Here is a 12917-nt window from a genome sequence, read left to right on the forward strand (position 1 = left end):
AAAAAAACAAACTGCTGTTATCTACATTGCAGCGCCGATCACATTCAATAGGAGATAGGAATTTGAAAATCTGGTGACATAGCCTCTTTAAGAAGATGGGCGCTATAAAGTAGGTGACAGCAGTGCTTTTTATTCAGAAAAACGATCTATTTTCACCACGTTAGGAGCGATTTTAGCTTTATGCTAATTAGTTTCTTAATGCCCAACTAGGCGTGTTTTTATTTTAGACCAAGTGGGCGTTGCACAGAGGAGTGTGTGACGCTGACCAATCATCATACACTTCTCTCCATTCATTTAGACAGCGCATAGTGACACTGCGTTGTTCGCTCTGTGCTGTCTTATACTGACACATTAACGTTACTGACGTGTTTAGACCGTGACTAGACATTCCTTCCAGTCAGGACGCAATGTCTTTCACAAACCCGACACTTCTCTAAAGTTTCTGTGGTACTTACAGCAGAGCAAGCGTAATCTCGCGAGATCACGCTGTAAATGACAGGTTACAGCGAGATTACGCTTTGCTCTGCTGTAAATACCACAGAAACGTTACCGAAGTGCCGGGATTGTGGATAGACGTTGCGCCCTGGCTGGAAGGAATGTCTATTTACTGTCAACACTTCAGTAACGTTAGTGTGTGTATGTGGCTGCACATACTGATCTAGCAGGATCCCTATGCGCTGAGTAAATGAATGGAGAGAAGAGTATGATGCTGATTGGTCACTGATTGGTCAGCGTCATACACTCCTCTGTACAACGCCCACTTGGTCTAAAGTAAAAACACGCCCACTTGGGCATTAAGAAAGTAATTAGCATAAAGCTAAAATCGCTCATAACGTGGTAAAAATAGATTGTTTTTCTAAATAAAAAACACTGCTGTTACCTACATTACAGCGCCAATCTCATTATGTAGGAGAGAGTGCACTTATAATGTGGTGACAGAGTCTCTTTAACTTCCTGGCTGATGTCTTGAGGCGTTGCTTTGGTATCGCCACATAATGCCATGTATTTTGTGAAGTGCAGCAGTCCCTCCTGCAGCAAAGCACCCCCACAACATGATGCTGCCACCCCCAAGCTTCACAGTTGGGATGCTGGTTCTTTGGTTTGCAAGGCTCCCCCTTTTTCCCCATACATAGCGATTGTCATTATGGCCAAATAGTTCTATTGTATTTTATCAGACCAGAGGACATTTCTCCCAAAAGTAAGATCTGTGTCCCCATGTGCAGCTGGTAACCCGGCTTTTTTATGATGGTTTTTGAGCAGTGGCTTCTTGCTTGCTGAGCGACCCGTCCGGTCATGTCGATATAGGACATGTTTTACTGTTGATATGACACTTCTGTACCAGTTTCCTCCAGCACAAGGTCACTTGCTGCCGTTCTTGCATTTTTCAAGCCTCAGTGCGTTCATCTCTAGGAGACAGAGCACGTCTCCTTCCTGAACGGTATAATGGCTGCGTGATCCAATGGGGCTTAAACTTGCATATGATCATTTGAACAGATTAACGTGGTACCGTCAGGCGTTTAGAAATTGCTCCCAAGGATGTACCAGACTGAGGTCCACAATTCCTTTTGTCATGTCTTAACTGATTTATTTTTATTTTTCCATGACTTCAAGCAAAGAGGCAAGTAGGTCTTGAAGGTAGGCCTTAACATACTGCCGCGGGTACACCTCCTATTAACGCAAGTGATGGCAACTGGCCTATCAGAAGCTTCTAAAGCCATGACATTTCTGAAATGTTCCAAGCCATTTAAAGGCAAAGTCAACTTGGTGTATGTAAATAGCCACTGGGAATGTGACACCATGCAGCAACTGTACTTGGTCCTTACCTTAAGAAGGCATTAAGTGTATCAATTGATCTCAGCAAATATTACGAACAATCCACCGGAGTAAGAGGATTTACCACAGGAAGGAAACCGACACTTGGAGAGAACATAAACTTCATGCATATGTGGACCTGTGTTTGATTGGAACCCAGAACCTCAGTGCTAACCAATGAATCACCATGCGAAGTAAAAGAAGCCCTCTTAATGTTCAGTCACTAGCTGGTACATTTACACTAATTCATTGGATCCTCACCTGTCACTGAGTACCACACCTTCAGCTTCAGGAGGGGCTATGGACAACTGGAATGGAGTGTTGAAGTAATGCTGCTGCTCATCTGACCGATGCACTACTTCTCCTGCTCGTACCACTAAGAAACCGGAATCTCCTAAGTTTGCTGTGTGTAAACGATGACTTCTTCTATCCAGAACGACTAAGCAGGCGGTGCTGCTTCCTTAAAAGGGAACAAAAATAAAATCAAAAAATCAATGTAACGTCTTCAACTTTTATACAGCAAATCAGTCGAAAAAAATAATTCTGGCAGCATAGAAATTGAAGCAAAAAAAAAAACAAAAACACCAAACAAATATTGCAGCAAGCTTGTTTTTATATTACTGTTTCCTCACAGGCATTACTGCAATAAAACGGCTACAAGATCTTTGTAAAGTGAAAAGCATATATGTTTAGAGTATCTTCCTTTAATGAAACTACTAAAATAGATTAGGGAACAACAATGTACTTAAAGTATTACATCATTTCAGCGTCAGAAAGCTCTGGGGACTGTTCATACCCGTGGCCTCCCTGCTGACCTGTCAAAAGGCAGACCAGTCGGGGTCCAGCAACAAGAACCCCTACATTTCCACAGATCACCAGTTTTTGCGGTGCATCTATAATTTACCATAAACCAACACCAAGTTCTTCTGCCTTTCGACATGTTCCTAAAGTGCGCACCAGAAGGTCAGAAGAATCGGTCCCTTCCTGTACTAAAAGCCTATCCGTCTTGTGAGTTAATCTCCTATACTTGGAAAGTCATAAAACGGATCCTGATACGTCGGCAGAACACGTGGCTCCTGTCTGACCTTAACATTTAGATTAAGAAGAACATGTTCTGTATCATATAACCCGCCGGAGTACTCCAGATACATGTCGGCTTGTATTTTTATACGCAGACAAAACAGTAGAATCTGTCTAGAACGCCTTTTTGACAAGATCACTCCCAGATATTTCAGTGGCTCGCCCATACATGCGGCTATGAGCCGCTGTACTGGACAAGAGGATCACTACTATACGGCAGGCAACATTAACCCCTTCCCGCTCCTTGACGTACTATTACGTCATGGCAGCTGTATCGTTCGCGCTCCATGCCGTAATAGTACGTCTCGGGAGTAACGGCCGTTTCGGCCGTCCTCCCGACACATACAGGAGCTGTGACGCTGCTGTCTTGTTTAGCAGCTGTCAGAGCTCCTACAGCGGGGACCGATCGCTGTGTCCCCGCTGATTAACCCCTTAAAATCCGCGTTCTATAGAGATCGCGGCTTTTTAGGGGTTAAGCTGCCATCGCCGGCCTGCTACGCGATAGCGGCCGGCGATGGTGACTATGGCAACCGGACACCAAACAATGGCGTTCGGCTATGCCATAGACGGAAGCCTAGTGGGTCCTGACAACGTCAGGACCCACTATGCTTGCTGTCAGTGAGTAGCTGACAGTTCTAATACACTGCACTACGCATGTAGTGCAGTGTATTAGAATTGCGATCAGAGCCTCCTGCCCTCAAGTCCCCTAGTGGGACAAAGTAATAAAGTAAAAAAAAAGTTAAAAAAAAAGATGTGTAAAAATAAGAAAATAAAAGATTTAAAAGTAATAAAAGTAAAAGTCCCCCCTTTTCCCTTATCAGTCATTTATTATTAATAAAAATATATAAAACAAATAAAGTATACATAATTGGTATCGCCGCATCCGTAACGGCCTGAACTAAGAAATTATTTTATTATTTATCCCGCACGGTGAACGCCGTAAAATAAAATAATAAACCGTACCACAATCACAATTGTTTGGTCACTTCACCTCCCAAAAAATGGAATAAAAAGAGATCAAAAAGTCGCATGTACCTAAAAATGGTACTGATCGAAATTACAGTTCGTTACGCAAAAAATAAGTCCTCGCACGGCTTTATTGATTGAAAAATAAAAACGTTCTGTCTCTTAGAATAAGGTAACACAAAAAGTGAATGATTGTTTACAAAACTTATTTTATTGTGCAATCGCCATAAGACATAAAAAAACTATAAACATCTGGTATCGCCGTAATCGTATCGCCCCGCAGAATAAAGTGAATATGTCATTTATAGCGCACGGTGAACGCTGTAAAAAAAATAGAATAAAAAAACAATAGTAGAATTGCTGTTTTTTAGTCACCACGCCACCTAAAAATAGAATAAAAACTGATCAAAAAGCCGCATGCACCCCGTGAAAACTACAATGGATTCCTCAAGGGGTCTAGTTTCCAAATTGGGGTCACTTTTGGGGGGTTTCCAATGTTTTGGCACTACAAGACCTATTCAAACCGGACATGGTGCCTAATAAAAAAGAGGCCTCAAAATCCACTAGGTGCTCCTTTGCTTCTGAGGCCGGCGCTTCAGTCCATTACCGCCCGAGGGCCACATGTGGGATATTTCTCTAAACTGCAGAATCTGGGCAATACGTATTAAGTTGCGTTTCACTGATAAATCCTTTTGTGTTATAAAAAAAATGGTATAAAGAGGATTTTCTGACAAAAAAAAAATGTAAATTTCACCTCTACTTTGCTCTAAATTTCTGTGAAACACCTAAAGGGTTCATAAACTTTCTAAATGCTGTTGTGAATACTTTGAGGGGTCTAGTTTCTAAAATGGGGTATTTGATAGGGGTTTCTAATATATGGGCCCCTCAAAGCAACTTCAGAACTGAACTGGAACCTAAAAAAAATAAATAAATGAGGCAATACTTCGCTTCTTACATTATTCTGATAATGAGCCGTGCCCACCCCGAGATGACCCCAGTTTTGACCGTTTGTATAAACGGAGACCCCTATTAGACCGTTCCAGTGCCCGGTTTTCCCAAGCATACACCCCCGAGAAGTGTATTTCTATTGATGAGTCCCTGGTACATTTTAAAGGGAGGGTTCAATTCCGCGAGTACCTGCCGGGTAAGAGGGCAAGGTATGGCGTGAAGATGTATAAGCTGTGAGAGTGCATCAGGGTATACCTACAGGTTTAGGATATATGACGGAAAGGCCACCCCCAAACCAGACTGCATCCTGGACTACAATAGGTACATGGGAGGGATGGACTTGTAAGATCAAGCCCTGAAGCCCTACAGCGCCATGCGGTGTGGTATAAGAAGCTGGCCGGGCACATCATACAGATGGCATTGTACAATGCGTACATGCTACGTCGATGTGCAGGCCAGACGGGAACTTTCCTGGAATTTCAAGAGGTGATTATCAAGAACCTAATCTTTAGGGACCAAGAAGGGGGGGCACCCAGTACTTCTGGAAGCGAGCCCACACGCATCGTACCAGGGCAACACTTTCCAGGAGAAGTTCCCCAAACTGGCAAGAAGGGAAAAAGTCAAAAGAGGTGCAAAGTCTGCTATAAGAGGGGGGTAAGGAAGGACACAATATATCAATGTGACACGTGTCCCGAATAACCAGAGCTCTGTATGAAAGTGTTTTAAAATTTATCATACATCCCTTGGTTTATAATTTACCCCAATTTTACTTACCCTGATGCACTCCACACAGCTTATCCCCCCTCGTCTTTCCCCTCTGGGCCCTGCTGTGTGTCCAGGCAGCTGATAACAGCCACATGTAGGGTATTGCCATACCCGGGAGAACCCACATTACAGTTTATGGGGTGTATGTCTCCGGTCATAATGCTCACTACACCTCTAGATGAATGCCTTAAGGGTGTAGTTTTTAAAACGGGGTCACTTCTTGCGGGTTTCAACTGTACTGGTACCTCAGGGGCTTCTGCATACATGACTTCGCACTAGAAAATCCCCAGTAGGCCAAATGGTGGTCCTTTCCTTCTGAGCCCTCCCATGGGCCCAAACGGCAGTTTATCACAACAAATGGGGTATTGCGGCACTCAGAACAAATTGCGCAACAGAATGGGGTATTTTGTTTCTTGTGAAAATAAGAAATTTTCAGCCAAAACTACATATTATTTGAAAAAATAATTTTGTTTTCATTCCCAGCCCAATTCAAATAAGTTCTGTGAAGAAACTATGGAGTCTAAATGGTCACATTACCCATAAATGAATTCCTTGAGGGGTGTAGTTTCCAAAATGGGGTCACTACTGGTGGGTTTCCATTGCTTTGATACCTCTGGGGCTCTGCAAATGCGACATGGCACCCGAAAACCAAACCAGCAAAATCTGTACTCCAAAGAACACACAGCGCTCCTTCCCTTCTGAGGCCTCCCATGGGCCCAAACGGCAGTTTATTGCCACAAATGGGGTATTGATGCACTCAGGAGAAATTGGGCAACAAAATTGAGTATTTTGTTCCCTGTGAAAATAAGAAATTTTGGTAAAAAATGACATCTTATTGGAAAAAATGACATTTTTTTAATGTCACAGCCCAATTGACATAGGTGCTGTGAAAAAACTGTGTGGTCAAAATGCTAACAACAACCATAAATGAATTCCTTGAGGGGTGTAGTTTCCAAAATGGGGTCACTTTTGGTGGGTTTCCATTGCTTTGATACCTCAGAGGCTCTGCAAATGCGACATGGCACCCGAAAACCAATCCAACAAAATCTGGACTCCAACAAACATATAGCGCTCCTTTCCTTCTGAGCCCTCCCATGGGCCCAAACGGCAGTTTATCACCACAAATGGGGTATTGCCACACTAAAGACAAATTGGGCAACAAAATGGGGTATTTTGTTCCCTGTGAAAATAAGAAATTTTGATCACAAATGACATTTTATTGGAAAAAATGACATTTTTTTCATTTCAGAGCCCAATTCAAATACGTGCTGTGAAAAAACTGTGCTGTCAAAATGGTAACAACAACCCTAAATGAATTCCTTGAGGGGTGTAGTTTCCAAAATGGGGTCACTATTGGGGGATTCCTACTGTTTTGACACCTCAACACCTCTTCAAACCTGGCATGCTGCCTAAAATATATTCTAATAAAAAAGAGGACTCAAAATGCACTAGGTCCTTCTTTGCTTCTAGGGCTTGTGTTTTAGTCCACGAGCGCACTAGAGACACATGTGGGACATTTCTAAAAACTGCAGAATCTGGACAATACATATTTAGTAGTGTTTCTCTGGTAAAACCTTCTGTGTTACAGAAAAAAAAATGAATAAAATTGAAATTCAGCAAGAAAAATGAAATTTGCAAATTTCACCTCCACTTTGCTTTAATTCCTGTGAAATGTCTGAAGGGTTAAAAAACTTTCTAACTGCTGTTTTGAATACTTTGTGGGGTCTAGTTTTTAAAATGGGGTGTTTTATCAGGGTTTCTAATACATAGGCCCCACAAAGCCACTTCAGAACTGAACATGTACCTTAAAAAAAAGGCTTTTGAAATTTTCTTCAAAATATGAGAAATTGCTGTTTATGTTCTAAGCCTTGTAACGTCCAAGAAAAATAAAAGAATGTTCAAAAAACGATGCCAATCTAAAGTAGACATATGGGAAATGTGAACTAGTAACTATTTTGGGTGGTATAACCGTCTGTTTTACAAGCAGATGCATTTAAATTCTGAAAAATGCAATTTTTTCAAAATTTTCTCTAAATTTTGCAATTTTTCACCAATAAACACTGAATATATCGACCAAATTTTACCACGAACATGAAGCCCAATGTGTCACGAGAAAACAATCTCAGAATCGCTTGGGTAGGTTTAAGCATTCCGACGTTATTACCACATAAAGTGAAATATGTCAGATTTGAAAAATGGGCTCTGAGCCTTAAGGCCAAAACTAGGCTGCGTCCTTAAGGGGTTAACAACATCAGTGGCTCTTGACTTTTACTCCCTGCCGCACAAAACAGAATTGCTTTCCATCTTTAGCAGCATTTCCAAGCAGTATATTGCATATCCACCAGCATTCATAGGTTTTCTGGCACCTCGCCGTTTTGGACAGGCTCATGTCTAGATCAGATTTTTTTAGGTTCTACCACTGCGGTTCACCAGGATGATTAATAAACGAACACTTACAGAGTATCAGTCACCAAACTTTCTACATCTCTGGACCAATCATTTTATAATGATATATTACATATATTAATTGCGATCAGAGGATTTATTTATTCTTTCACGTAACCTAGACTCCTTTGCTACTAAGTAAACGTTTAATGGACCCTAAAAAACAATCCATGCCATGAGAAAATACTGGAATATAACATTGATCGTAACTCGTAATATGCGGAGAAATGCATTTTACATGATAAACCTTCTAAGATGTTTAGGTCATTACTATGAATTTGGCTTAGAACATTTCAGCCCTGCAGGGCAGTGAACCAGCACAGCTGACCGTATTAATCCAAACATTACAGAACAGCTGGAGACGTCAAACATTTCTATTTGTGCCAAAAATAAAATTCTCCGTAGTCCTTTACCACATTTTAGTAATGGTCATACATTATTTTATTGCCTATATCCACATACGTTGTGCTGAAATATTTTGAATAGTTCAGTAGCCCGAGGCTTGACAAAAACCAGGTTCTGTTCCTTGCCAACGGACAGTTTTACCGGTGGAATACGCAATAGAAACCGCGTAAAAAAAAAAAAAGGGACCGTTTCTTTTAGCGAGGCGGATTGCAACTGGCTTTTTACAAGCGTGTTCATGCCGATTCAGTAGCAGAAAGCGCATCAGAATCAGTGTGAAAATTCTGTCGTGTGAACAGGGCCTAACACTCCCTGAAAATGGGGGGAGAGAGCGGTTGTGTGTGCGGAAGCGAGGCCTGTTGTGACGAAAGCGGAGGAAGGAATGAGAGAAACAATTTTTGTTACTAGAGTGGAAAAGGCTGTGTGGAAGGCCAGGCTTGGACATCTTCAATAACCAAGTAGTCTTTAACTGGGTTGTGCGGACCCGGCTCTACAGCCTGCCATTACTGGCACTTGGACGTGGCTAAGATTCTTCCATGCCTGCAGTAGCATGTTTTGACAGCTCTCACAAATCAGGAATATTTGGAAAATGAATACTAAGGCTATGTTCACACAGGTTTTGCAGGCATAAAACTGCTTGTAAAAATCAGCTCCGTTTTTTATTTTAGTGGTTTTGCACCACAGGCGGTTTTTGCCGCTTTTTTTAACCTATTTCTTCAACAGGCAAAGGGAAAAACTGCAAGTGGTTATTGACATAAAAAGCCTCAAGAAAACGCGTCGGCCGTTCGTGGCATTTTTTCCGTCTCCCATTTATTTCAATGGGGTTTTGAGGCAGAAAACGAATAACGGCAGTTTTTTGCCGCGGTTTCCGTGGCAAAAAACTCAGTGTGAACAGGTCCTAAATGTCCACATTAGGTATCTTCATGTAATATTAAAACAAACTCGAACTTGTCAAAAATGGAATTCCCTTCCCAACACTGTTTAAAACAAAATGGTTTTTTTTATACCGAAGAAAATGTATAAAAATGATTTTCGAGTAAAGTCAAATGGTCATACTATTTACCTAGTAAAGGTACTTTGTTCTGCAGCAGCTCACAGTAACTTGAGGTCAGGATCCCAACGGGGTGCGTTGGCACAAACCGCCCTTCTTTAACCAAACGTTCACATGTGCGCATAAGAGTCTCAGAAAACTGCGAAGGGTCCACTCCATAGTCTCTCCATCCACCCACTCCATCAGCCACACCTGGAAATAGAGGAATATTTTATTGCGTTAGAATAACATCCACAGTTAAGAGGCTGCTGACAATTTACTGAAGCATGAAAGAATATGAATTTATACCCAAAACTAATAAAAATGTCAGATATTCTACCTCGGACTCTAGCCTCCTTATATCATATCAGAGGACGCTTAACTTTCCTTCGCGGCCACTGGACATAATTATTTTGGAAGTATATCGGCAGAAAGCTTAGTCTTCCCTAAGACATTAATCCGTTTCAGAGCTTGGAGGATCCCACCAACAAGATTATTAGTATTTGCCACTTCTACTTCGGTACGGAGATTTTTTTTTTTTTGTGACTTGGAGAGTAGTAGCCGAGATTTCAAAAGCTGCTCTGCTCCATTAATGGACCAAACTCACTCATAAAGGAAGTAAACTGGTAAGGCTCTGTTCACACCATGTTTTGACATCCTATTCAAAGGTAATGTTTTATTTATTGGTCAAATTTACCTTTACAACAGGATGCAAGTAGACACAAAAATAACGAAGGCTGCCCCACGGAACAGGATCCAGATTATTTTAAAATAGAAGGCAACGGCAACAGGATGCAACCGGATAAGCATCTCATTGCATCTCGTTTTAAAGCTACCTTTTTTCTAGGATAGGACATCACTCTAATCAGTGGGGGTCCAACTGTCCGGAATTGTAGACGGAAAACACGCAGCAGAATACAGTAGCAAGTGGATGAGACTGAACAAATCTCACACATGCTGCGTAAATACTGAGCAGAAAAAAAAAAAAAAAAAACGCTCAGAAATTGACCTGTGACATTTTATTCTGCAGCATTTCAATTGTATTTGCGTAAACGCTGCTTATTTGTTGCGGGATTTCCCCATTGAACTCAATGGGGAGCTAAATCCCGCAACGAATAGCAGTAGTTTTTTTATTGCGGAATGTTTGCATCGATCCCGCCGCAAAGAACGCAATGCCGGAAAAAAAAAAAAAAAACGCCTGATACTTACACAGAAGTCTGTAGCGGCGGTCACATGGGATGAAAAGTCATCCCAGGGGGCCGGCCTGAGTGAGGTCAGAGGATCAGCCTCCTGGGAGGCCAAGTGCTGCAGTTTTCCGCATAGACATTCAGAGCGAAAAACCGCACTACAGTTTGGTGCGCTTTTTCACCCAAAATTCACTGCAGCGCAAAGGGCGGATACGCTGTGTGCGGTTATGCAGCTTATCCGCCCCGTGTGAACACAGCCTATAACTTTCTTTATCCCACCCCCATACACACCTAGCCTTCACTACTCCGTTGCCACTCATGTTGTCAGTTAACCCTGATGCAGCATGGGCGAAGTTATAGAACATGCAGGTCCTATGTCCAGCTTTCCCCAGGCAGTGCTCCTTTCAGAGATAAGGGCCTGTTCACATCAGCATTGGCTTTCCGTCCCGGGGTTCCGTCTGGTGAACCCCGCAACAGAAACCACAGCTTCCATTTCAGTCACCATTGACATCAGTGGTGACGGAAACATTGCTAATGGTTCCCGTTCGTCACCATTCCGGAAGGTTTGAGTTTTAACGACGGAATCAATAGCGGAGTCGACTGCGCTATTGATTCCGTCGGAAAAACAGAAACCTGCCGGAATGGTGACGAACGGAAACCATTAGCAATGTTTCCGTCACCATTGATATCAATGGTGACGGAAGCTGTGGTTTCAGTTTGACTTTCGGTTGCGGGGTTCACCCGATTGAAACCTCCGACGGAACCCCGGGACGGAAAGCGAATGCTGATGAGAACAGGCCCTTATGCTGCTCAAGACTGTGCAGGGTTAGACACAGGCAGGCATGCAAGCGGACAATCCTATGGGTTGAAAAAACCCAGCTACAGCATAGAAAAAAAAACAAAAACAAAAAAAAAACAAAAAAAAACACACAAGGACTGAATAGTTAGGCTTCGTTCACATCTGCGTCAGGGTCCCGTTCTGATACAAACGGAAGCCATAGGTTTCCATTTGCATCACCATTGATTTCATTGGTGACGGATCCGGTGCCAATGGTTTCAGTTTGTCTCAGTTGCGCAAGTGTTCCGTCGTTTTGACGGAATTGATACCGTAGTAGACCTATGGCTTCAGTTTGTCTCAGTTAGGGTCCCGTTCTGACGGGAAGCTCCGACGGAACGTCACAACGGGACCCTGACGTAGATGTGAATGAAGCCTTAATGATTATTGGATACTTGTGTAGAGCTGAAAGTTGTTAACCTGCGTTAGGCTGAACAAGTTTATCAGAATCAGGAAGCTAGTTAAATTCCCAAAATTCAGTACAATGCTTATATTTCAATGTACGGGCAAAACGTGGCTTACAGTAAGGAGTAGAACTGAATTATGTGCAATACCTGAATATACTTCTATCGGTCCAGTTTACAATTTTACAGCGTTGTGAGAAGAATAGTTTACGACGGATGGAGCGATTCTACCGCACTGATCAAGAAACTTCTAAAAATCCATGCAATTCCGAATAAAGAGAAAATGATTCTACAAATGAGTTTAATATATAAAGTCCACATTCGTAACAATATAGAACACCAAGCAACTTTGGGGGAAATAATGTACTAATGAACATGTACTTTGAAGTAAAACGTAATGTCCTTCAAAAGGTACCGTGACAGACCGAATGGGATTTTTGCCTTGACCCAGCTATGAACCCTGTAATCTGTGAGAAGCATGTTGTCAGACTACTGCCTAAACAGATTAATCAGATTATACCCAAAAAAAATAAAAATATAGAGGTCAACCTTTCAACCACCGGCTCATTGATGAAACCTTCTGTCCGGTTAACACGACACCACATAGAACGTGGATGTCACCACTTTATTTATAGGTATGTAAATCTAATGCAAAAAGCCAGGGATTAAAGGTTAGTACAGATTAGAATTGAGTGTGATATTACATGCGTTCAGTGACTGCAACACACCACCATAATCCCTACACTACGTGGCCAAAAGTATGTGGACACACAAACACCACATCATATGCACTTGAACATCTCCTTATAAAACCATAGGCATTTGTTACTGCCTTTGCTGCTTTAACCCCTTCCCACCAAAGCCATAATCTCGTTTTTTTAAATTTTTACTCCCCACCTTCGAAAACCTATAACTTCTTTTTCACTCGATATAGACATAGGCCCCATGGATGCGACCGTAATTTTTATCCAAAATTACAGATGAAATTGCGGACCCATTCATTTCTATTGGCCACGGACACGGTTCCGTATATTTATGGGTGT

At 42.1% G+C, this 12917-nt stretch overlaps 1 protein-coding gene across 1 annotated transcript in view; it reads right to left on the bottom strand.

The window, feature by feature from the left end:
- PPTC7 (protein phosphatase targeting COQ7) overlaps window positions 1–12917 on the bottom strand; it is a 59909-nt gene that overhangs the window by 13846 nt on the left and 33146 nt on the right. Inside the window, exons 2-3 of the mRNA XM_075834715.1 lie at window positions 9482–9661; window positions 2074–2272 (exon numbers count right to left, since the gene is read on the bottom strand). Of these exons, the coding sequence (XP_075690830.1) occupies window positions 2074–2272; window positions 9482–9661 (379 nt within the window). The remainder of the gene's footprint in view (window positions 1–2073; window positions 2273–9481; window positions 9662–12917) is intronic.

This window comes from Rhinoderma darwinii, chromosome 1 (genome assembly GCF_050947455.1).
Source record: "Rhinoderma darwinii isolate aRhiDar2 chromosome 1, aRhiDar2.hap1, whole genome shotgun sequence".
Taxonomy (NCBI): domain Eukaryota; kingdom Metazoa; phylum Chordata; class Amphibia; order Anura; family Rhinodermatidae; genus Rhinoderma; species Rhinoderma darwinii.